This window comes from Pectinophora gossypiella, chromosome 2 (assembly GCF_024362695.1).
Source record: "Pectinophora gossypiella chromosome 2, ilPecGoss1.1, whole genome shotgun sequence".
Taxonomy (NCBI): Eukaryota; Metazoa; Arthropoda; class Insecta; order Lepidoptera; family Gelechiidae; genus Pectinophora; species Pectinophora gossypiella.
Window position 1 is genome coordinate 7,367,431 of NC_065405.1, and position 25,291 is coordinate 7,392,721.

General features: G+C 37.6%; 2 protein-coding genes across 8 annotated transcripts in view; both read right to left on the minus strand.

The window, feature by feature from the left end:
* LOC126376724 (CAP-Gly domain-containing linker protein 1) overlaps nucleotides 1–18,278 on the minus strand; it is a 21,156-nt gene extending 2,878 nt beyond the window's left edge. For 2 of the 7 annotated variants that reach the window (XM_050024302.1, XM_050024286.1), the window contains exons 1-38: nucleotides 17,549–18,278; nucleotides 15,492–15,598; nucleotides 14,893–15,054; nucleotides 13,788–13,888; nucleotides 12,838–12,999; nucleotides 12,614–12,763; nucleotides 12,121–12,375; nucleotides 11,882–12,045; nucleotides 11,661–11,814; nucleotides 11,397–11,579; nucleotides 10,864–10,995; nucleotides 9,081–9,894; nucleotides 8,286–8,413; nucleotides 8,021–8,206; nucleotides 7,814–7,938; nucleotides 7,604–7,745; nucleotides 7,236–7,472; nucleotides 7,011–7,164; nucleotides 6,474–6,818; nucleotides 6,234–6,397; nucleotides 6,021–6,146; nucleotides 5,719–5,943; nucleotides 5,156–5,473; nucleotides 4,915–5,086; nucleotides 4,707–4,833; nucleotides 4,519–4,633; nucleotides 4,254–4,412; nucleotides 3,947–4,168; nucleotides 3,741–3,872; nucleotides 3,477–3,641; nucleotides 3,238–3,393; nucleotides 3,050–3,148; nucleotides 2,812–2,964; nucleotides 2,455–2,592; nucleotides 2,166–2,323; nucleotides 1,852–1,972; nucleotides 1,443–1,555; nucleotides 1,027–1,198 (exon numbers count right to left, since the gene is read on the minus strand). In XM_050024302.1, the coding sequence (XP_049880259.1) occupies nucleotides 1,027–1,198; nucleotides 1,443–1,555; nucleotides 1,852–1,972; nucleotides 2,166–2,323; nucleotides 2,455–2,592; nucleotides 2,812–2,964; nucleotides 3,050–3,148; nucleotides 3,238–3,393; nucleotides 3,477–3,641; nucleotides 3,741–3,872; nucleotides 3,947–4,168; nucleotides 4,254–4,412; nucleotides 4,519–4,633; nucleotides 4,707–4,833; nucleotides 4,915–5,086; nucleotides 5,156–5,473; nucleotides 5,719–5,943; nucleotides 6,021–6,146; nucleotides 6,234–6,397; nucleotides 6,474–6,818; nucleotides 7,011–7,164; nucleotides 7,236–7,472; nucleotides 7,604–7,745; nucleotides 7,814–7,938; nucleotides 8,021–8,206; nucleotides 8,286–8,413; nucleotides 9,081–9,894; nucleotides 10,864–10,995; nucleotides 11,397–11,579; nucleotides 11,661–11,814; nucleotides 11,882–12,045; nucleotides 12,121–12,375; nucleotides 12,614–12,763; nucleotides 12,838–12,999; nucleotides 13,788–13,888; nucleotides 14,893–15,054; nucleotides 15,492–15,598; nucleotides 17,549–17,742 (6,930 nt within the window). In that variant the 5' untranslated portion in view covers nucleotides 17,743–18,278. Of the gene's footprint in view, nucleotides 1–1,026; nucleotides 1,199–1,442; nucleotides 1,556–1,851; nucleotides 1,973–2,165; nucleotides 2,324–2,454; nucleotides 2,593–2,811; nucleotides 2,965–3,049; nucleotides 3,149–3,237; nucleotides 3,394–3,476; nucleotides 3,642–3,740; nucleotides 3,873–3,946; nucleotides 4,169–4,253; nucleotides 4,413–4,518; nucleotides 4,634–4,706; nucleotides 4,834–4,914; nucleotides 5,087–5,155; nucleotides 5,474–5,718; nucleotides 5,944–6,020; nucleotides 6,147–6,233; nucleotides 6,398–6,473; nucleotides 6,819–7,010; nucleotides 7,165–7,235; nucleotides 7,473–7,603; nucleotides 7,746–7,813; nucleotides 7,939–8,020; nucleotides 8,207–8,285; nucleotides 8,414–8,846; nucleotides 8,938–9,080; nucleotides 9,895–10,863; nucleotides 10,996–11,396; nucleotides 11,580–11,660; nucleotides 11,815–11,881; nucleotides 12,046–12,120; nucleotides 12,376–12,613; nucleotides 12,764–12,837; nucleotides 13,000–13,787; nucleotides 13,889–14,892; nucleotides 15,055–15,491; nucleotides 15,599–17,548 lie in introns of all 7 variants that reach the window. The other 5 variants (XM_050024316.1, XM_050024294.1, XM_050024310.1 and 2 more) reach the window with 5 other exon arrangements.
* A 480-nt stretch (nucleotides 18,279–18,758) lies between these two features.
* LOC126377162 (sialic acid synthase-like) lies at nucleotides 18,759–25,206 on the minus strand. The gene is made up of 5 exons (XM_050024857.1): nucleotides 24,890–25,206; nucleotides 23,389–23,604; nucleotides 20,661–21,008; nucleotides 19,793–19,943; nucleotides 18,759–19,330 (listed from the first exon to the last, which is right to left on the minus strand). Exons 1-5 carry the CDS (start codon nucleotides 25,016–25,018, stop codon nucleotides 19,125–19,127), a joined length of 1,050 nt encoding a protein of 349 aa, XP_049880814.1. The 5' UTR covers nucleotides 25,019–25,206; the 3' UTR covers nucleotides 18,759–19,124.
* Nucleotides 25,207–25,291: the final 85 nt, after the last annotated feature.

Genomic DNA, 25,291 nt, shown 5'->3' on the forward strand with positions numbered 1-25,291 from the left:
TTAAAAATGTAAGCTAGATATGGTGCTAAGATATCAATAACAGAGCTCATCAATTTGACAGACAATCCCCATAAATCTTTCGAGGTTTTAAGTTTCAGCTGTTTGAATACTTTAACAATACTACTCGGATCAACGCGTTTAAAATCAAATAATTTAGTGCAAGCAGTAACATTACTTTTTAATAATATATCAGCTTGAACAGGAGAGGACCTGAGAGATTCTGTAGTTTTTACAGGGATGTTCGTGAAGAATTTATCAAAAACTTCAGCTACATCTTTATCTTGTTTTACTAACCCAGTGCCCGATTCTATATTGTATTCTAATTCACGCGGTTTAGAAGCCTTTGTTTCACTATTTATTACTTGCCAAACTGCCTTTATTTTATTATCCGCGGTCTTTATTTTACTACTAATATGCATCTGTTTGGCTGTATAACACACTCTTCGAAATATTTTAGAATAATTTTTGACGTAGCTTTTGAAACTATCAGCGTGTGTATACGTTTTTTCCTCATATAAAGAATAAAGAGTATTTCTACTTTTGCGAATGCCTACGGTAGCCCAGTCACTGAACTTGAATGATTGACTGTTGGTAACTACCTTTTGAGGAAAATTATTTTCAAATTCTTTATGGATAATAGTGAAGAAATCCCTGTAAAAATCGTCAGGATTGTCTGTATCAAAGTTTGGACAAGGTAAGTTACTAATAAGACTATTTCGATATTTCTCTATCCGATTATCAGTGATGGGTCGAGTACTAAATTTAATTTTTTGCACATTTTTAAGTACTGGAAAACTAACCAACTGTCCACTGTGATCAGACTTAAAACAGTTAAGGATACTGTTATCTTGGAAATCACAATTGCAAAAAATGTTATCTAAACATGAGGCAGTTGTTTCTGTAATTCTAGTTGGCTCCATAAATATATTAACAAGGTTAAAAGATGTAAACAAACTTAGAAATCTAGTTGTAATTGAATCTACTTCATATAAATCAACGTTAAAACATATAGTCTTCATAATTTACCTGTGAAACGTGTGAAACTGTGCCTATTGGCCTAAACTCCACGACTTCAGGATCTGGCTGGTCGTCTATAGAACGAGATTTGGTGAGTTTTTTAAATTTACCAAAGATACTCTTTTTCTTCTTTTTCTCTGAGGGCAGCACGTCACTCTGGGTCGAACCACCGGATAAACGACTGGAAAACGAAGGTAGGTTTAAAATTGGTACGATCGCTGTTAAGATGATTGACGATGGTCGCTTCCACGCGTACTTCTTTATTCTATTATTTGACAAGTGTTCAAGTACGTACTTACCTCTGTCGTTATATAACAATAGTGATTTCTGAGTATCTGATTATTCATAGTTCCACATTTCATCACTATCTAGTACCCCATTCATTGAGCAAATAAAAAATGTAAACTATGTGTGTCTATGCTAACCTGTCAAGACTGGAGTCTCGGTTCTGCATTGTGAAGAGCCTCATATCGTTGTCTCCGTCCAAAGATTGCATTGAAGATACGCTGCTGTCGTCCACTGTCTTCCAGATTTGACTCTGTAGAAAAGAATAATGTGATAGGCAAAGAAATAGGTTTAGCGTGTGAGCTCTTCAGCTGAAGTACATCGTGGAAATGCGGTATAAAAAATATATTGAAACAAATCTCTGGGCAATGTGAATTCGAAGGAATTATTTGAAGGGAGTACCCGTAGCATGCTTTACATCTATCGCGCATGAAGCAATATAATGTTGTCTGTTGAACAGCGCAATATGCGAGCAACATGCTATGTTCGGCAGAAAGGCCGTTCGTTCACCTACGTTATATACTGCAAAAGGAAATAAATCTAAATTACCTGATCCTTAGTTGTTTGTTCGAGGGAAATTGACCGCTTCTTGAGTGACGGCGCGCGAGATGGTGTGCGCGTAGACACAGGCGTCACCGTGAGCGTGTCGCGAGGCTCCGTCGACATGGCTCTGAAAATAACATTTATTTGTTTATTACGGGTAGCTTATTGAACACAGGACCACAGATTTATTTATTATTAATAATTATGACAGGACAGTATTATTATCACTATGCCTCTGAAAGATCCCATGTATACCACTTTATACCACCATAAATATGAAGATGATTGGAAACAGTAGAAATAAGGTGATGAATTATTACCGCCTAGCAGTGGCTTGTTGTCTTCGTTGGCGTTCAGCAATCCGTGAAGCACGTAGTTCGTCGGTAAGACGGCGTAGACGTGAAGCAGTATTTGCTGCCTCAATTCCCGCCGCTTCCGCTGACTCGGGCGTCGCTGAACGAGATCGCGACTTTGACGACTGAAATCATTTTAAAAAGTTACTATTGTAGCTCTGATAGCTATTTACTAGTATAAGCTAACTACTTCTACTCGTCTCCTAATTCAGGAGAATTTTATTATTAGCAATACGAATTGTTTCCAATAAAATACCCTGTTTCTCCTAGGAGGCGTTGGAGTCATCAGACTCTTTTCAGGCTTGACTGGCGGCCCGCTACGGAACAGTTCCGGACTCTGCTTCATCAAGTCATCAATGGTTTCCAGAAGTTGTGTTATTATCCTATCGTCCTCCTGTAACAAAATACGTTTGCATGCAACTTCTCATGCTAGGGGAAAGTTAATTTAACAAAGGATAAGACGTTTTTGATCCTTAGTTTTTACGGGAATCTTTGAAATCGTTTCCATTGGGGATGACAATAATAAGTCGGTTAATAATGTGGCTTGTTTACACAGGTAATTTTCGTATGTTTTTCATGCTTCTTATTGTAATGGAGTCTATTTTAATTTTACCTGTTGTGCGCGCTTGAGTGATCCTACGAGAAGTTTATTTTGATCGCGGTCTCTGTCATGGCGCTCCTTGTCGCGACGCAGCTTCTCATTGGCCGTACGCAGTTTGGCATGCGCGTCTCGTAGCTCTAAGAGATCGCATTGCAGTTCTGATACCTAGAGCATACATTAAAATAACATAAGACACCTTAATTATTAGAAATATTACCCCAATTAGTAGCAGTGATATTCATAAAGTTACCTTCTTCTTTGCCTCTTCGGTTTCCTCTTCGGTAGTTCTCTTCAACTGATCTATTCTTCTCTTCATGTCTAACCTCTCCTTTTCTCTTTCGCGTTCCACCTGACAAAATAAAATTATTTACTTTTAAAGTTACATATTTTGATCGGATGATTGTAAAAATTGTAACTAATGGCGTTATATTTTCTGACCTCAAACAGTGTCTGGCGCAAGTCTCTTGCCAATGTCGAAGTTTCTTGCAACAATCGCTGTTGTTCGTCACGTTCTTTGTGCCAAGCCAACTCCATTCGCGTCGCCAGACCCGCGACTCTAGCTCGGCCTGATGAAAGCAGTCTTTCTTCTTCGTACTGTAGATATAAACATTCAGTAATGGTTTAGTAACATTTGTTTGTTGCATCAATCTACATAACTACTTATATGAAAGCATTACCTCATTGAGTCTAGATTGCATCTCAGCAAGGCGGACTTCAGCAGCAGATTTCTCACTGACGAGTTCAGTGTTAAGCTTAGAGGACAAAAGTCTCGCCTCACAGAGCTCATCTTCAAGACATGCTACTTGCTGCTCCAAAGCAGCCACCTTGCTCCGGTATTCCTCCTGCAATAGACATTAGATTAGTGTATTTATGGAAGAAATTGTTCTTAGACAAATAGGTATTATTATATATGCACGTTTCGGTTATTCGTTGCACAGTACCTCATCGGTGCTTGATATTGACATTCTATGAGTTCTAGCGTTTTTATCGCCGTTTTTAATTTCAGCCATTGCTTTTTGAGCTGCTTCCAGCATTTGCTTGTAGTTATCTCTTTCACGTTTAAATCTCGACACCTGAAAACAAACATCTTTTATTACAGTCTCAAATCCTCTTCTAAAGATCTTATTAGCAATCATTATTAGTTTACCTGGTTGTGTAAGGATTTCAGTTCATCACGCATTGTGTTCATCTGACCTTCGTACCTCATCTTTGTGTCAGTAATCTCAGTCTTTCGCGCTTTCTCTGCTTGTTCCAGGCGATTATTCAAAGCTGCGAGTTCGCGTTCTAATTCAACATTCTCTGCAGTCAAATTCCTCTGGATCTTTGATACTCGTTCGTAGTCTTCTAGTTTTTGTTTGGCTTCTTCTAGCTGAAAGGTTTAAGGAATATATTATATTATAATTTACAAGTTTACAATGTGTGTATGTTAATTTTCAATACTTTTTCAATCTTACATCTTTCTTAGCTTGTTCGTGATGGTGTTCTATAACGTCCCGTTGGTCTTCCGCATCACGTAGTTCACGCTCACGTTGATCTAATTTGGCGGTAAGTCGAGCCTTCTCCACTTCCCAACCACCACCACAGAGACGTTCTTGTAGAGATGATATCTCTGTCTGTAAAATTAAACAGTAGTGTAAGTGATATTCAAATCTTCTCAATATAGATTTGTTATGTACTATATCCTAGTCAATATTTTGCAAAAATGTTGACATGATATACCTGTAATTCCGATTTTTCTTTGGTCCACGCTGAGGATTGTGTATCATAGTTACCTTGAAGAGCTTTCAACTCCTCCAGAGTTGTATTTAGTTGTTTTTGCACGTGATTAAGTTCACTGAAAAAATAAAACTTATTTTTAGCCAAAAAAGATTTTTATTATGAGTAATGAAAAAGGGAGTAAAACTTACCCCTGAGCTTGTTCTTTTTCTACAGTTAGTCTAGCTTTGGTTACCACGTGTTCTTCCTCAAGCATTTCATATTTTCCTGTTAATTCATCATACTCTGCTTTTTCCACTGCTAATGAGTGTTCCAATTCTGAAAGTTGAGAGTTTTATTAGTATGCTTCAGTCTTGATATCAATATTTATCACAATATGTTGCAATTCATAATACATACTTTTAACGTTCTCTTCGTATTCTTGTTTGAGATCGGCTATTCTCTTCGCTCCGGCTCCTGAACTCTGTTCTAGTACCTTCAACTTGCCCTTCAAAGTTGCTAGCTCTGCCTCCTTGTTCTTGGTATCCTTATCATGCGCAGAGCGCATACGTTCCAGTTTCTTTCGCTCTGCCTTAATACAAGAAAAAATCAAACAACTTTCACTTAAATTAATCATACATGTAAACGGAATATTACTTACTTGCAAGTCTGTTTCAAGTTCGGAGGCTTTGCTCTCCCAGTAACCCGATTCTTTCTTCTCCGTTTGCAATTTGTTTTCTAAATCTTTTTTCTCGTTTTCTAATTTTGATGTATTCGATTTTATTTGTGATATTTCTGTTTGAAGAGCCGAAAGTTCTTTTTCAGTCTGTTTAAGATCCTGCTTGGCTGTTGCTAGCTCGTCCTCCTTATCCTGTAATTCTCTATTTACCGTGTCCAGCTTATCCCTCATTTGAGCCATTTCAACCGATGACACTGCTTCGTCGTATTTCTGGTTGGATGTTTCCCTCAAAGCATCTTCCTGAAAGTTAAAATATTATTACATCCAACTGGATAGATTAATAGGGGTGTGGGATACTCATATTAAGTAGAATTGATTGGTGCAAATATTCTGGGGCTAAGTTATTAAGTGAGAAGTGGAACATGCGTAGGTCTGAATTTGCGTGAATTTGTGCGTTTACTAGGGGGCGTTACAGGGTATCTACAAATGCTATCCAGGTAACATAACATGCCGTGGTGTAGGCCACTCCATATCTTAAAATATACCAGTTGTTTTATATGGACATCTTTAGCAGCGATAGTTGATTCCAAACTAGTAATTTTATCTTCATATTCAGTCTTCATTTCTCTCATATCTCCTTCGAGTGTAATGAGTTTACTTTCAGTTTTAATGAGTTTTGCTAGCATTTCATCTTTTTCACTAACGAATTCCACAGACATTCGCCTTTGGGAGCTTGCAAGAGCTGAGGCTTGCTCCTTCTCTTCCGAAAGCTAATAGTTACAAACGTTAATATTAGTGAATATTATGTTTAATTAAATAATCATTTCAGAAGGAACACTATACGTACCTCTTTTTCTAATTTAGATACACGTTCTTTTCTGGTAGTAAGTTGTTTTTCAGCTCTCTTATATTTATCTTCAGAGTCTTTAAGTTTCTTCTCTAGTTCACCTATTTTCTTAGTTTTATCCCCAACCTAAAATAATAAATTAAAATTGTGTCTATCAGAACATAATCGGCACCAATATTAAAAATAATTACTTTTATAAATTTTTGCATTTACCTCTTTAAGCAATTTGTTTTTATCCTGCTCCAGTTTGCTGACGTTTTCTACTTGCTTCTTAAGTTTTTCAACTTCTTTATCTTTTGCTTCTATATCTTTCTTTAACTCATCTATCTTCTTCGTCAAATCAGATGTCGTTGATGTTTGTTTTGTAGAAGTAGTTTCTGTAACGAGAATTTGTTTTATATGACACGTAGTAAATTTAGTTACATTACAATTTATGTTATTTCAGTTACTTACTCATTTCAGCATTGAGTTTAGTTATTTGTGACTCCAGACTTTTCTTTTCTTCCTTTAGAGTTTTATTCTCATTGACTGCGTTACTTAAATCTGTCTCTAATTTTTTGCACTTATCTTCTAATTTTTTACATTTATCGACCAAATTAGATTTTTCAGTTTCCATTTTTGTATTGAGATCCTTTAGTTTACCTACTTCGGTCTGTAAGCGGTTCTTTTCATTGGAGAATTCAGATTCGTTCCTATTTAATTTTGATTTAGCCTCTTCAATGTCTTTTTCTAATTGGGCTTTTACATTCAATTCTTTTGTTGACAAACCGGCGTTTTTCATTACCACGTACATTTCGCCTATAAATATAAGGTTAAATAAAAACAATGTAATAAGTATGTTTCAAACTATTCGCCTTGAATATAGAAGGGTGGAGAATGCAACATTAACAAGAGTTTGGCTTAAGTTAATGGTGATGAAGTAAGTTTCTTATAATAATTTTGCAAGACAACTGGGATATGACGAGTATAGAATATGACGAAAATTCTTACCAATTTCATTTTCTAAATCCTCCACCATCTTTTTCATTTGCAACTTTGTTGTTAAATCTGTAAGCTTCTTTGGAGTTCTAGGTTTGAATGATTTGATGGCTTCTTCCTTCAATTCTTTCAATGTTGCTTGTAGTTTCGCGTTTTCTTTTTCAAGCTGTGGATTGTGTATGTATCTTGTATTTTTTTATGATCAAAAGTAAATAAAACGTACGAATAGAAACATACCTTATTAAAGTTCAGTTTGAGTTTATCCAGTTCATCTTGTTTCACTTTGACAGCATCTGCGTCCTTCTTCCCAACTTCTCCACCAAATCGTACTTTCTTTTCAGTTTTATCTTCTTTACTTTCTAATTCTTTAATCTTAGCCATGGCGTCCTTTAGTTCCGTTTCTAGCTGTGTTATTTTACTGGCATTTTGTTCTATAGATCTGTCCGATTTTAAAGTCTTTGTGTTTCTGAGCAGCTATAAAAACATATTTTTTAATTTAGGCATTCATAATTGTTATCAGAAGAAAGACAGAATTGAGTAGACTATAACATAGAATTTATTAAGATATTATATTCATTTTTATTTATTTAAATGTCTGCACTTACTAGTAACCGCTTGTTTTCAGCCTGTAGTTTTTCATTGTCGGCTTCCAAACTTTGAGTTTTTGCTCTAAGTACACTAGCTTCTTGTTCTATGACTTGCAGTTGCCTTTTAAGATCTACATTTTGTTGGTCTCCATCCAAAGATCTGCAATTTCATATTGCTATAAACATGCCATTTGGATTAAGAATATAATACAATGAAGAATGACTTACTTGCTCTTTATCAGGGAACCTTTTGGTTTTTTCTGCGCTAAACTGAGCTCTGCGTGTAATCTTTCACAGTCGCGTTCCTTCTCGATTAACTTCTTTCTCAGTTCAGCTATTTCATCTTCTAAAACCTTTTAACATCATATATAAGAGATGAGGAAAAATATTTAGATCATGAAAATATTTATATAAAAAAAAATGTTTTTTACTCACTTTGACCTTTTCATCCGCTAAGTTATTTGTTTTAGTTTGGCTGTTTCTACGAAGACTAATTGTAGAGTTTGTAGTTGTTTTAGTCGTGGTGCTCGCTATTTTGTCCGTTAGTTCTTTAACTTGTGTCTTCAATGAGTCTCTGTCCTGTTCCAATTCTTCTACCTTTCGCCGTAACACCGCTGCCTCCTGCGTAAATATAATAACATAAATGAAATGTACTTTCTTAATTGGGGTAGGTGTAGTCATATAGTCATATATTACGTACCTGTTCGTTAAGTTCAAGCAATAGGCGTAATTCTGCCGGGTCCTCTTCGTCGGAAATTCCTTCGTCTTTCTCATTGGGTGCCTCAATAGCGAGTCTATTAGTCGGTGGCGTTGGTGATAGTTTGCGACCTGTCAGCGGTAAGAACACACCGTTAATATTATATGAAACAAATCTCGAACCGGAAAAGCAATGATTTTCGCGAAAAACTAACGCTTGTTATTGTGATCAAATATAAGGAAAGTTAGTTTTGGTATCACTAGATTATATAAGACCAATCAAGTATAATGATGGTATATTCTGTACATTTATTCACAACTATAAAATATAAGGGCCACATAAATAGATTTCACACCGAACTGGAGAAAATGGCTACCATTGATACGCCTATACTGCCAAATTGAATAGACAAAGCGAGTTAGTAAGAGAGGCCAGAGTTCGGATGGTTACGGAGAATGTTGTAGATGATTTGTTATTATAATGTCATGTGATGCAGACAGGTTGGGATCTGGGGTGTTAAACAAACTTGAGTGGATGTCCCACAACATAATCAGTTTGACGTACTTCTGGCTTTGGTAGCCATTTTCTTCAGCTGTAGAAGCAAGGACTCATTGTCATCCTCGACCCGTGATGCAGTTTTACGCAAGTTATTTGCCTGAAAATATTCGTTAGTTTTATTAATGGACATGAAAACTTCGTTTAGTCTATTCTATACTTGTAATGTGGGCTTTAGTTACGTACATAACGGCACTATTAAATAAAACGACATATAAATATCTGGGGTAAAATTATATGTACCTATTGTTGGTAATCTTACTGCAAACGGACTGAACAGTGAAACGAACGGAAATGAGAAGCCAGAGGAAGAGTCAGCTGTAGCTTTTTCGGGAGTGAGAGGAGGACTGTCTGATTTTTCTGTAGGGCAGGGCAAGAGATCGCTGAATTCTTTAAATCCATTATTTATGTCATGTGTACTCGGTAAATCTTTTAAATCATAAACATCGACGTTTTCAGTTATGGTCCCTTTATTGTAAACCAAGGTAACCTCAGTCTCTGTACTTGAATCAACTTTTTGTATTTCTATTCTGGCAGCTTGTTCACATTTATCGCTATAAAGTTTTGCGACAGTCTGCACAGCCGCATTTCTCAATTTCAACTTATCAGTCTGCGTAAATGCATTCACATTCACAAAATCAGTTTGTACGTTTTTAGTTTTCATAAATACTGCTTCTGTTTGCGTGTACATTTCTAAGGTATCCTGATTACATTGAACGCTTGAATCGAGAGTTATTTTTCTTGTTTCCGTAGATACATCATGTACCATCACAACATCAGTTTGACACCCTTCAGAATAAAATTGGGTGATATCTTGAGGTACCTGAGCAACCTGATTCACTCCAATAGATATATGGCTTACATCTAGAGACGAAAGACTTTTCTCAAGTGATAACTGCATTTCCAGTAAACGTTTCATAGAATTTTGTTCATTTAATTCGTCAACGTTTTTAGTGACAGAGTTTTGATGCGGGATAAGATCAGGATGGATGGAGGAAGTTACTTGTGGTGCGAGAGGTATCCTTCGGCCTCCGAAGCGTTGTCGATATCGACTAGCCTGTTTGAAGACAAAATATCTTAAACTTAGTTAAGTTTAAAGCAAGCTATAATTAAAAAGTATAGTATAATTTAAAAAGTGACTATTATAGGCAATAACTTATAGCAACACGGGAAAGGAGTAGACACACGAGGTAGTTTTATAAAAATTAGTTAAATAAGTATTTTAAACCTACAAATCTTGCCATTTTTACTTGTTTTTCCTGTCATTTCTTCACTAATATTTCACACCCTCTCCATTTTTGTAAATTGTATAACTATCTTTTTTATCTTATTTGAAACCTGATTTCCCTAAATTAATTTTCGAATTTATCAATAGTCCTTTTATCGACAATTGGTACAACCACAATGTGACGTTTCTTCAGCTCCACGAAAAGTGGCAGAAAATGTTGTATTGGCAACTAACACTATGGCTACTCCCCTCCGGTTCTCCGGAGGTTCATGTTGCTCTATGGGCAATAATAATACGTTTTAGACTTTTAGTAAAGAATCATTATTTATGGATAGTGTATTTGTGTCTCGGTGTTGAGTCAGTTCACGTCTGGCATGCCGCCAGCTGGCGGAGCTTGAGAGCTAATGCCCTATTAAATGCAATTGTTTCACTACTAAAACTAACTGATTGCAGAAATAAGTGGAGCCGGTGGTAAAATGTTAACAAGTCATGAAATACTGTTAAAATTGCATACTTCGATACCACTACAATGAAGTTGATATTCGATTTACGATTTGCATACTATAAACCCGCACGCGCTTGTTTATTACTGAACAATTTGATTAATACGTCAGTTGATGTTGTGATTTAGTGCTTGTATGATCTGAAAGGTATACGTAATGATTTTACTATCAAATCTGTAATAAAGGCTACTAATTATACATTTTGCCAACAATTGTATGTAACGATTTATTTTTGATGTATGGTACTTGTGACATGGATTTATCTGGGGAAATGATTTTTTATGGATGCATTTACCTCTTCTTCAGCATTCCGCAGTTGTTCCCGCAGGTCTGCCTCCCGCTCTAACGAGTCTTGAAGGTCCCTCAGTAGTTGGGCAGGGTCCTCTTGACTGCCACCGCGAGTCAGCGACGAACGCGACACTTTCTGCTGTTCACGTACATTTTGAGGTTTTATTATTATGAGTGTGATCAACTACTTGTTGTGGCATGAAAATACCGTTACTTTTCATAAACGTCCTGTACACGACCTTCTCCTGGGGTTCCCCTCAATCAACCGGAGGGGTATGGAGCGTACTCCACCACGCTGCTCCACTGCGGGTTGGTAGAGGTGTTTCACGGCTAATAGCCGGGACCAACGGCTTAACATGTTTTTTAAATTACGAAACACTATTACTATTATGCATTGCGAGCTTGCGACTTTAAAGGCTTACGGAAAAGTTTATTTTTTATAGATCCTTGTTTTGTTTCATATAATAGGTGATATAATTATAGGTAATTCTTTAACAGACAGTCATTTCAGAGCTAGCATATTAAATGGCAAGTACTTACACCGTCGCCTAGTAGCGGTTTCTTGAGGTTTGCTGGCGGAGCACCGGTAGCCGCAGTCAGTTTGGCGTTAGCGTCAGCCAGTTCTCTCTGCAGTCGTAATGACACTTCATTCGCCCGTGACACTTCTTGCTCCAATTCTTTGATGCGGTTTTCCCGTTGCATACCTTCTTGACCACCAACAAGCTGCAAGTAATCCAAAGAGTTTAATTAATAACGGTTAGATTTGTAAATTCTTGATCGTAAAGTTTTGGTTACTATGCATACCTCTAGTAATTTCTTTTCCTGGTCATTTTTCTCTTGTTCTAACTGTTCCGCTTTCCTTTCAGTCTTTTTTAACTTAAACGATAAAACTCTACAATTCTTAATTGTCTGTTCCAGTTCTCTTCTCAATGAAGAATATTCATCTGCCTGGTCCTCTCTGAAATCAGATATATTGTTAAAAATTTAGAATGCAATTTACATATATTATTCCTTTAATCATTTACCTGAAGTTATCCTGCATCTCTTCGATTTCTTCTTCTAGGTCCCGCAGTTCTTTTTTCATGTCTTCATTTTCGTCCATTAGTTCTTCACACAAGGTTTCTGCTGCTAACAATTTTGCACGGAGCTGTTCAATCTGTCGTGCTTGCGCTTCTGCTGATGGTCGAGCCTGCAAGAAAGTTATAGGTGTAATAATTCAATCGTTCAAAATAAGTGTAGATTTAAGGTAAAAAGTATAACTTACTTCCAGTTCAGATTCAACCTCCTTAACTCTTAGAGTAAGATGTTTCTTCTCGTCTTTCAAGTCTTCATTTTGAGAAGTAAGTTCATTGACTTTCTGTTGCAGTTTTAGAACTTCCGAAGACCGCCCCGTAGTGTATTTATTGGCCGTGTCGATATTTGCCAGTCTTCGAAGCAAAATGTCACTTTTTTCCTTTTCTACTCGCTCACATCGTCTCTTCAACGTGTCTACTTCGTGTTTCAGACTGTCTATTTGGTCCTGTAACAAATGTATTCGTGACGAAGTTTCTTTTTTACAAAGTTTTTCTAATTTACGAATACATTTAAAAACTATAATGTTGTTACAGTAAAATTATGGTTTTTGGTTTTATGTTGCTAATTTGTCAAAACCGATTAGTAAGCCTGTCAATACCTTTAATATTTAATTATTAGGTATAGCATTAGGTATTCAATACGTTTTATTTACGTAATTAATATGCATATCGAGTTGGCATTACCTGATATTCTTTTACGTTTGCATCGACTAAGGTGGTTTCTGTTGTAACAGTGGTTGTGCTAGCGGCATCGTCATCCGACGTTTCTTCCTTGTCCCGAGATGGTCCACCTCTTTTCGGAGGTTTTGTTAGTGAATTTCTAGAGCTTTTTACCTGAAGACATATAATTTTAAAACACAAGTCTATTTAATCTTAAAGAGAAATGTAAAGATGATTTCAAATATTACCTGCATCATGAAGTTTACGTCTTCTTTAATAACCGACGACCTATCTTCTTTAGGCCTCGGTGGCTTTTCTTCCTCTTTGCTCCTAGACATACTTCTTCTTTCTCTTTCTTTTTCTATACTTGATTCCTTTTCAAAACTATTTTGAGCTTTTAACAAATTCATCTGTAAGAGCACAAGCGATTTAAGTGAGTACTTCTGATTTATGAATATTGCTTCTAAATATAGGCAACAGATCATTTCCTCTATTAATTATATCGTCTTGAGCACTGCCAGGCACCAACTTTGATGGCGACCTTTCATGTTTATTTTTAGTTTCCCATTGCAACAAGAGTTAAAAGCTTCAGTAGACATATCTACTGGTTTGACCCATTTAGTAAATTTACTTATATCCCAAGGTAAATATTATGAATATTATTGGCTTTATTGCGGAATTTGAATTGCAATTTATAATCCACACAAAGTAATTTGTGAATTCCTGAGCTAAACATTGTAAGCACCCTAATTTTCACGATAGTGTTCATTTACTCGTAGGCGTTTTACCACTGGGACTTATAGATCGGAAGTGGTTGGAGTTTACTTCAATGCGTTGTTTAATTTTTCTAGTTTATGTCAATTGTTTAGTAAAAAATGTTTAGCTTCATACGAAAGATACAAATATTGATAATCAAATAAAGGTTTTATGAATTTTAAAAAAGACAAAGATCACTAAATAACTCCAATTACCTAGGTGGTCGATAAATCGTACTATGCCTGATTAAGGGTTAAACAATGGGGTTTGGATTTATAAAGAACATTCGGTCTTAGGAGGTTATAAAGTAACTTGTCGCTGTCGTGAAACTAATCATCCGTTACCGCTAGTGTTCAATGTAGGCTAAACTTTTGACCAAGTGATTCATTCAGTTATCTCTTTTCGAAGCCTTGTAAAATTGTGAGATATAAATTTATATTACCTTCCGCACACGTTCAGCGAGGGAGTCATTCTTAGTGATAATGAGGTTCGCCGGGGTCGGTGGCGGCGACGGCGACGGTCGGCGTAAAGTCACCGTGTCCGCTGTTCACAGAAACAAACCAATATTGGAATATATTCTCTTAGCAAGCTCACTATTGTGGGTGAAACACAGTTTACAAAAATGCTGAAAATAAGATATTTTTGTGTACATGATTAGCCATGATGAGCAACATTTCCTACGTAACTAATGTCGCGCGCACAGGTCGCGCGGTTAAGTGGAGTGTTTGCCGTATGGAGGAATTTGTCAGATATAAATTGCTATGTCATTTATGAAGACTTAACTTTAATCACGAATAGATTTTAGTAAATCATGGTAGGTTAGGTATAGCTAGAATCTATGACTGTTAGTAACAAATCCGATCGTAAGTTCTGAGAAATCAGAGCTGCGTGCCCGGGTGTGACCTTTACTTTTGGCACAAACGTAGTTCGACGTTGATTCTTTGATAGTTAAAACAATTTGCGGGGGCTTAGCGAGGTACAGCACATCTACGCTTTGTTTCAATATAAATTAGAATTGAAATATAGCTGCGGTGTAAGGGAAATAGTCTTCTTTCAGTCTAGGTTCTAATATTGTTCCTTGGTCCATTGGTTTCTGTAAAAATCCCTTATCCCTTGATATTACTCTCAAAGAGAAAGGATCGAAAAATTCTGACTCGGACGGAATTCGGTATGTAAGGGAAAAAAAAGTAACGCTAAGTCTAAAACCATTTCGAGATTTCGTCTTAATTAGCTTTATCTCTCTATCGCCGGTATTTATTATAGCAATAACCGTGTACTTATTTGACCGTCATATTTATAATAACATAACGTTTCAATTAAAAATATAAAAAAAAAATACCTTACATGCCCAATTTGTAACCGCACACATCTCGGCTTGAGAAGCGTGACTTTCATCTGTTGATCGTTTCTCTTTATGAAAGCCCATATCCTACCAAAGCTGAGCTGTGCTGAGCGAAGAGAAGATATTTAAAGTTTCGTTATTGACACGACATCTCCAACAGAGAACCCGAACGGGCTTAAGTCCTATGGAAACAAAAATAATTTACTGATATTACTAATGTTGTTTTGCCCCGTGTCCAAGGTCGGTAGTGGTCCCGTGGCTCGCCGCTTGGGCAGCTTGAGGCTGACGGTGACGGCGGTCGTGCTCTCGGAGTCGTTGGCCCCCAGGTCTGGCGTCGACGTCCACGATGAACTGGTTCTGCTGAACCCTGGCACAGTTACATACGCATCGTAAATTGACCTTATTTGTGAGCCAGAGTAATCTATCTACCAATGGTGCTTCAATTCTTCAGATTGCAACCTTCATTTCGTTTTTTTTTTGACGTGACTTATTGTAGATTTCCCGCTGATGGCATTAACTACTTGGCCGGATATTCGTCTTGCAGAGGTAAGTAGAGAAATACCACTGATTTCGAATGGGTTTTGTTTTTCATGTTTGGATCTTTGTGTGTGATTCTAAATCTGATTGTGATTTAGAATACCGTTATGGTATTGTAACAATTGGTGCAGGTTATCGTTACAATAGATGTATTAGACCGCTCAAACGACCTCATAACTTTGTGAATTCGATTAATAATTTTATGAATATACATAATCTAGGTATGTTAAGTGTATGAGTGAAGTGCCATATAGACTTTTGACATACCTGTGGAGAAGGCGTCCTTCTTTGTGTCATTGCCGCTGAGGTTGGTACTGGATGCCCACCCGCGCCCCGTCTTCTCCCCCGCTACACCATTTTCTTCATCACGATTCCTGTGCCATCAGGATTTATTAATATTTTTAATCTTTATCGAAACCGGTTTTCTAGAGAACTTTATAAACGTTTCCGGTAAAACTATTTCTAATTTCTGAGAGCATTCTAATCTTGAGTATACTTTCTCAAATCTGCAATGTATTTAATTTAAATAACGACGATAGGTATTTTTATTTTTTCAATATACAGGGTGTTAGTGACATCGTAACGAAAACTTTGAGGAATGATTCAGACCATGATTGTGAGTTGACATCAAGTGGAATTTTCCGTCGCAAAAGTATGGAACGGAAAATAATTAAAAAAACATTAAAATTTTCGTGAATTTTCCGACAAGAAAATCCACTTGATATCAACTCACAATCATGGTCTGAATCATCCCCCTCAGTTTTCTTTACGGTGTCACTAACACCCATACCTACTTGTATGGCTACCAATATGTACCTGTACAAGGTGTAAGTGACATCGTAACGAATACTAAGAGGGATGATTCAGCTCATTATTCTGAGTTAATATTAAGTGGATTTTTCCATCGCAAAAGTATAGAATTAAAAATAATTTTAAAAAACAAAAAAATTACGAATTTTGCGACGGAAAATTCCACTTGATATTAATTCAGAATCATAGTCTGAATCATCCCCTTCAGTACTCGTTACGATGTCACTAACACCCTGTAGGTACTGTAATGCCAGATGCATTTTACCTATTTTCACTGTTGGTGTAAAAAGTCAATTTAAAACTAGAAATCTTTAATATTTAGCGGTATGACGTGTTAAACTATTAGGTACCTAATCTGTGATGGTAATCTTAGAAATTCTTCTATTTAACATTGCATCCTACACATGACAACAGCAAGATTACTTTTGTTTCTATACATACATATCGATTATATTTTAAAAAGTGGGTCACCTAACCGTATTCGATATGATACATCACGTGTCAATGCACCTAAAAGCTGACAAATATGACGATGTATGATCCTGATCCATTACAGCCTCGTGTTATGTGCACAGGCGGCGATCGCGCGTTGCGTCAATCCGTCAGTGTTCAGCGCAGTACAAACAATACACAAAAAAGCTCAGGAATTTTGGAAACTTGCCACGTTCTCTATATTGTTTGTTATGGGTAAAAGATGTTTGAACATGACTAGAAATGATATGTTGACAATATGTTTCCTTAAACGCTTCATATTTAGAAATGTTTGAAGCAGTCTATTTTCCGAGTTGTCATAAAATTTCCACGATCTTTGATCCGGGTTTTGGCCTCCATCGTAGTCAGATAGATATCAAATTGACCAAGCATTCCATGCTCTACTACATACATAAAGTAAGTCATTTATTATGACAACAATAATATTATGTAATGTATTAAGTATTTGTTTTTCTTTCTGGCAAATACTTAGCATATCCATTTTTAGAAGGAGCTTCTTTTTACTTTGCTGTTTCTATTACTAACATAGATACAATGTTACGTTATAAAAAAAAAATACGCTTTGAGAGATCGACTAAGTTATTCTTTCTGAGCAAAGTTTCTGAGCGTCGTGATGAATGAAATGCTACTGTCATCGTAAACCACGCTTGATGGATTAGCAGACAACTATTTATTATTGTTCATGTTCCAATAAACAACTTAAAGTATTTAAATACTCTTTGAAAGATTTATTAGCTGAAGTTTCAAATCGAGATTCCAAAATAGAATATCTATTTTAAAATAATCGCTGTGTAGTTTAAATTCCTTTGAATTCTCTTCGTTTACGTTGTACAACCGATACTTTTGGTGTAGAGTTTAGTAGGTATCCAGTCAAGAAGCAAAGAGTGTAAGTAAGGGATCTATTGCCATAACTAAAGGTAGGTGGAGAGACGTTAATAGTAGTTTGGAGGCACGATGTTCTGGAGGGAGAAAGATTCGTCATGTTGAGTTTCGGAGTGTGAGTGTCATTCGGCAGCACGTACCGTGACGCGGGCGAGCTCCAGGTGGAGAGGCTGGGCGTGGAGGCGGTGAAGTCGTCCGGTTTCTTGGCGCCGCCACCGCCGTGCTCCTTGTAGTCGCGGAAGCAGCGCTTGCAGCGCGTCGGCCACCGCACCTGCGGGTGGAACCCCAGCGGGCACAGTGGGTCGCCCTTCACCTTCGGATACAGGTGATGCATTTTCGCTACACCACACACGAAACGCTTTACAAATGCACTTCACAAATGTCAAAGATTACACCTAAATGCCACTAATTCACCCTTAATACATAATCACATTCCTCTGCTTTCACTCCAATCCGTTCCGTGTCCGTAACGAAAGATCGTTAGGATCGACTACACATGTTTATGGAATGAGCTTTACGAATCTACGCTATAAATAATAATTTATTTGTCTAGCAATGTGTTCGGGCGTCCTACGTTTGCACCCAACAGTGGCAATAAAAATATCCCGCTGCTAGCACTGAACCGGGCGACCTAAATCGCCAGCTCCGGACTCGATACTATTTCTTAGACTTTAATCGTAAACACAAACACTACTAATCATGTAAGTATTTTTACGATGCATCTGCGAACGACTAGGTTAGACGACGCGCCCGGTTTTGTACAACGAAGTGTGGCTAACAGCGGAAACTAGCGGAGGTGCGCTGGAGTATGCGCAGGGGTGCGGACGCGGCGCAGGCGGCGAGACGGCCGGCGCTCCGGGGACTGGCGCGGTCGGGGAGCCGGGGCGGCGCGGGCAGCGAGCCAACACCAGCGCGCCTGCTGCGCCACTTATGCTCTATTACACCACATGCCGCTCGACCGCCGCCGCTCCGCTCTGACCGTCAATAAAAATAAAACCGACTCTCTAATAAACTGCGTTAGGGAGTACCCCGACCCCGCCGTCCCTGGTCTGTCCGGATGTTGGCTCGCGCCGCTGCAGCCGCATGTGCTCCAATTGCAATTATAACTCGACGTTTTACTTTTTCTTTTTCTTTTAGACGATACGCAAAGCTCGAACCTAAGTCGGGTTAGTAATCAGGCTTCTTTCACGCGAAATTGGCAATTATCTTTATGAATGAACACTGACGTAAATTGACGTCAATAGTCTTGGAAATTCGAGCTATATTTACCAAAAATTTTATGTTACGCACAAAAATATTTGTGGCAGCTTTTAAAAATAGCTATGAATGAATTGCTAAAATGAAACCACGTTGTAACAAAAGAGTATGTTTAACATTTATTGGAAAATACAATTTACATTTGAGACTTAGATAAGGCAGGTATATAAATACGATTATTATGCTGTCATTATAATGCTTTACTTTATATCACAATAATGGTAGGTTAGATTTTCCTTCAAATTGCTCACATCTTTGATCATAACATTTTTATACATAGGAAAGGTGTTATAAATAGTATACCTTCCCTAAGAGAGCGTGCATGACGCACGTAAGAATACCTACCTACTTGTAAAACTTAGGCTATACCTATACATTTTATATTCATACGAAAATTGAAAATCTCAATATTGTGATATTGACAACTTCTTAGTTCTAGCGGTACTAGATTAATAGTGCTTAGCAGAAGTCTCCCTCACAAATCGGGTCGTCTTCCTTCTTATCATACAACAGAGTCTTATAGATGACCTCTTCAAAGTGCAGTGCATTCAGTCCCTTTGGCTCGGCGACTTTTATCTTCACATCTCCCGGGTACAATATTTCTCCCTTGTTCTTCGTGCTGCCCATAACTAGCGACTTCTGCAACTTGTCGATGCATGGAATTTCTGTAAAGATTTATGTTTTGGAAAACTTTGCATGATAATAATTTTCATTTTCAGGCGGGAAAATTTCTTTTCGTCACTATAGAATATTATCTAACTTGATTATGGATGTTTGACATGAAAGTCCACTGAAAAACAAGAATCCAAGTGGATTCTTCCTTTATTTAATAACTATGATAGTTAAAAAATCCATGTACATAGGTATATTGTTTTGTACATTGGTTTTTGTACATAGGTATATTGGGTTGCCTCGAAAGAATAGGATTCGTTTGAAATCGTAGTCTGTCTGTGTTGTTAGTAAGTTGCAATAGTAGCTGCACATGGAATTTACGATACTTACGAAAGTAAGAACGAAAATTTAAAAACTGACAAGAGGTTGCTTCTATGCTAAGCCAATAAAAACAGAACGCGATTAGCAATTATATATATGTGTGTATGTGTACATGAGCTAACAAAGGATAGTACCTGAAGTGACGACTTTCTTAATGGGAGTTCCCAGCGAGGCTTCGATGACTCGGACGTCCTTCACCAGCTGCGCGAACTCGGTGGGCGTGAGCGAGCACACGTGGTCCGTGCCCTTCATCGACTTGTCCAGGGTGATGTGCTTCTCCAACACCTGGAAATTAAAACAATCAATCGTGATTGCGAACGAATGGGGAAAACGGAGGGAGTCCAGGAGACAAGGGTACTAATAGGCGCGGGTGAAGAAGTAGAAGATGATCATCTCGCGCATAGTGTCCTAAATCAATAGGGATTTAAGTATTTAAAGGGGTCATTGAACATCCTCATGTCGTACCACAGTACTCTATTTATTTTGGTCTCTTATTCTTCTGCGGCCAGTGACATTACTAACATTTACCTAATCGAGTCTGGTCGTTAGGGTCTGGGGCTTCTATAGGTACTTAGCTAAAGTATTTGTGCTCTTATGCGCAATCTTATCAGTACACAAGTAGTGGAGAAAGATTTAGACATCTACAAGTAGATTACTACTTCGCGTACTGCCGTCTAGCATCGGAAGATTGAAACGCTCACGGTCACAGCCCATATTTTCCTAATTTAATTCTTCTTAATATATTTTTTTAAATTCCATTATGAAAACTTATGAACCACAAAACATTCTCAACGGCAGAAAAATATCTTACGAAACACTCGGACGGTTCCGCGAAACTGAGAAAGCCCTTGACCGATTTACAAAATCAGGTTAAGAATATTTTCGTGATTTGTTGATGGAACACATAAACAATTTACAACTGAACTTAGAAGTTTGTTGGGGCAAAGGTATTTTACGACTAATTATGGATTCTGTTTACAAAGTTCGTATTTAGATACCCACCTTAGCGCCTAATGCGATAGCTCCTAAAGCGACAGCAGTTCCGATCTCCTGACCAGAGTAACCAACGGGAACGTCAAAAGTATTCTTGTAGTCCTGGAGTACTGTCAGATTGCAGTCTTCATACGGCACAGGGTAAGCAGATACGCAGTGGAGTAAGCAAAACTGTTTATGTACAGACGATATAATGTCGTAGATCGTCTTCACGGCTTGCTTGTCTACCATACCCGTTGATATGATCAGGGGTAGTTTCTTCGACGCCGCATACTTCAAGAAGAGCAGGTTATTCGAATCTCCAGAAGCAATTTTGATGAATGGCACTTTGAGGTTGACGAGGGAGTCAAACGACACCTGAAAGCAAAGTCGGTTTAAAATAACTTACGACACGCGTCTTTTATAAATAGCTCCCTTTGTTCTTGTTCATATTTTTATAAGTGATTATGGAGCTCTCATTTCACTAATCGTTGTGTGATTCATTACGACGCGAAACATTTCGTATCGTAAGTTTTTGACTTTTTTTGCTACCTAGGATACCTACATAATATTATCGGATCCTAAGAATATCTAAGAAGCATCAGAGTGATGGAAATAATACATCTGGTTAAAGAGAATTTATTTCTTATTTTCCAACATATTACATGTCATTTACATAAGAAACAAAGTACTTACATTTGTATACATATAAGTTCACACTTCGCCTAATATACTTACACATATGCATTTCCTTCACGCACTTCCACACATACAGAGACTGGTCTGCAGAACCAAGCACCACACTTTCAGAATTATGATAACTTAAGTAGGTACCCAAGATATATTTTAGAAATAAGTGCAATTCTAAAAGTGCGGTACCTACACAGCCCCCTGGCCGGTTATTAAATATAAATATGTATAATATTTATTTGTATCTAGCACAGTCTTAAGTGATTAAAATAAATAGTTACTTTTCTAACAAATAACTGGATAATTTATGCTTAAATGCCTCAAAATTCTTAATATTCTTTATTTATACATAAAATATACTACCTTAAATTTTAAAGTTTCCTACTTTAAAGGGCCCGATTTTCCGAAAGTAAGATGATCCGTGGTTCGGAAGGTACGTTAAGCCGTTGGACCTGGTTACTACTTACTGATGTAATATCTACGTAGTCGTTACATGATCTATGTCACGGGTATTTAGGCATGTTAAGCCGTTGGTCCCGGTTACAACTTACTGATGCAAGTTAGTATTCATTAGGTACATGAGCCATGTCAGGGGACTTTGGCGACTCAATACTAACCCTGACACCACGGTTGATGAGGTCGGTAATCCACCTCACTATCCACCCTATAGAAGAGATAAGAAGAAGACTTAAAAGTAGTAAAAGGTATACAATAGATATTTTACTGAAAAATTACAAAAATCTTTGAAAGTTAGCTGTTTAAAAACTTTGTCTTCTTCTATCGTGTGGGTTGTGAGATGGATTATCCACACCATCAACCCTGGTGTTAGGGTTACTATTGAGTCGCCAAAGGCCCCTGACATGGCTCATGTACCTAACAACTACTAACTTGCATCAGTAAGTTGTAATCGGGACCAACGGCTTAACGTGCCTTCCGAAGCACGGATCATCTTACTTTCGGACAATGTGGTGATCAGCCTGTAATGTCTTAACTAGGAATCAAAAAGTGATTTTCGTGATATGTCCCCACTGGGATTTGAACCCAGGACCTCCGGATCGTAAGCCGAACGCTCAAACCACTGGACCACGGAGGCCGTTAAAACCTTGTACCTATCTACTTTATATTTTACAGAAGAGAAAATAGCGATTAATCCTATTCTACAATAACAAAGATTATTCTTTTGGGGCCAGAGGTTCGAAATGTAGAGATAGCCTAATATAAACATGATATAACATGATAATATACTCAATATTAAACGATAACAATGACCTGATTCAGCGATTCATCATCGTACAGCTGTTAATGTAAAATGTACACACTTGAATAACATTAACCCTCTTGGGACAGTCGGGTAAAAAGGTGTCTGGTTATGCGAAATGTTTCTTGTTTTATAGCATGGCGCACGGAGAAGGCATTCTAGGAAAAGGGCTTTGGGCAATAGGTTCTATCTAGTAGATAGATATTAAGGTAGGTAGTAGTCTAGTACTAAAGCACACCCTGGTCACTTCATACAAACAAAAAATTGTTTATATTAAATATTATATATATTAAATAATTTGTACGCGTATGTATGTCTACCTATACATATAATATTATACGTTGAATGTCTCTCTTGTCACGTAGGTCAGCTGGAAGAAATCTCTTTGTTTAGAGATAAGCTGTTTTTGTGTACAAATAAATAATAAACAACCTCGTTTTTCATAGACACTGCACATTGACGTTATCTATCGTTCACGCGCATCTGTGTATGAGCCAAAGGTATGAGCCGACTTGACGCCCATATGATTGAAGACTAAAATAAGACCGAGTGGGGGTGAGGTAAACCTAGCTCAGCCGCTGGTGGGGAGCGGAGAGTTGCCGTTTTACTAATACCTCAATGACTCTAGTACATTGTTTGAGGTTTAGGCGGTTATTATCATAATTATAACACATAATACCGGGTTCTAGAGGTAAGAAGCCGGTTTTATGTGTTTTAATAATGAGTCTAGTAATCTAATAGTCTTCACACTCCCACTACTGCGCACATGCTTTTTATCGGTAGTGAATAGTAACATAATAGTCGGCTTACCATATCCATGGCAGATGCGGTAAACAGGATGCCTACTTCCTGTGCATACTTGAAGAGCTCCCTGTACTGGCTGTCTGAGAACTCCAAATGTCTCTTGTGGTCTCCATAAGTCTTGCCCCAGGAGTTAGGATTGTCGTAGGACCGCTCCAAATATTTCTTTGTGAACTTCTCTTTGAGACATGTCTTTTGGAATTTGACGCAACTGGCACCCGCTTCCTGGAAGCAGTATGTTTTGTATCTTTAGAGTCATAGAACAAAAAAGATTGTATAGAACTGTTATTACAGTAGCCTCCGCCTACCCAATTAGGGATACAGGCGTGATCCTTTGTTATGTTACCTATATGAACTTATTTAGTTAGTGACACCTAACGAATATTGAGGGGGATGACACAGGCCATGATTCTGAGTTAAAGGAAGTGGAATTTTCCGTCGCAGAATTCATGAAAATATTAGTGTTTTTTTTTTATTATTATTTTCTGTTCCATACTTTTGCAACGGATTTCCACTTGATATCAATTCAGCATCGTGGCCTGCATCATCCCTCAAAGTTTTCATTACGATGTCACTAACACCCTGTATTTTACAGTCTTCTTCTTCTTCTACCTAGCGTGAATCCCGCCGTCTTGCGCCGGGGTCCGCTTTCCTACTGTAAAATGTGTGTGTGTGTGTGTGTGTGTAGAAACACTACTGTAAAATACCCTGTATTTTACAGTAGTGTTTCTATATTTTATTTTACACATAACTACTTCTTATACTCTGTGTGTTGCGAATTCTACAATATAAATAGGTACCTATATGGATTTACTTATCGTAGAAAGGATATATATTCGTATCTACCTAGGTACAAGTCTGATATCTCTTGTTGTTTTCTTTATCTGAAGTGGAGAACCATGAAACATTAATACAGATTCCAATAAAATAGGTAGGTACTGTCTTTGATAAATGCTCACATAAACGGATACATAGGGCGTATCATAGTATAGGTACATAATGTGGTGTATACCAATATACCTACTTATTTATATGAGTGTTTATGAGGAGAGGGCATCAAGTTGTTTGTATTCAACCTTGGCTTCTATTAGCGTTCTCTGCCTGTCTACTGATATATTGTGAAGGCAATTTACTCCTTTAGATAATATACAAACGAATTAACAACTTTCAACTTATTCAGTAGGTAGGTAAGCCCTAATTTATATATGATGATACGAAATATTTAGGGACATCTATATAATAATGGCAATACGTCACGAGAGCTGTTGTGGTAGCTAGCAGAACACCTAGTTTTTGACTCGATAGTTTGGCCAAGTAGCTCGCAAGAACAACCAACAAACATTGATACGAATAACTACTATTCCGACATAAGAAAACTTTGAGAGAGCAATTGCGACTACAGAATGGGTAACAAAGTTAATTTTCCTTGACTTATTCGTTTCCTACTTGATACGTAAACAAAACATTTGCCTAACCTTAAAGAGCTATAGAAAGTTTGAATGGTACTTACTTTAGCGGCTTTTATTAACTTTTTTGCTATTTCAATGTCACCTTGGTGGTTCTGTCCGACTTCCGCAATTATAAAACACGGGTTGTTGCCTCCTATTTTAACGTCCTCCGTTATCTTGACTTCGACCATTTTCACAAGTGTTTACGAGTATTCCATAAAAACAAATAAGCGGTGTGGGCTTGCGCTTGCGGCGGAGACACTGGCACTGTGAAGCTAAAGGTTTATCGACCTCGTTCAAGATCAGATTGAGTAAATAAGGTCAATTGAATATGAGGCGAGCTGCCTGGAGCGCGCCCGCCACGCTAGTGTGCTGCTAGCCCCGTCCCACCGCCGGCTGCCCTGCCCGGACCCGCGCCGTATGATAATTGATAAAAACCTGTATTATTGACGACGACACTCGCG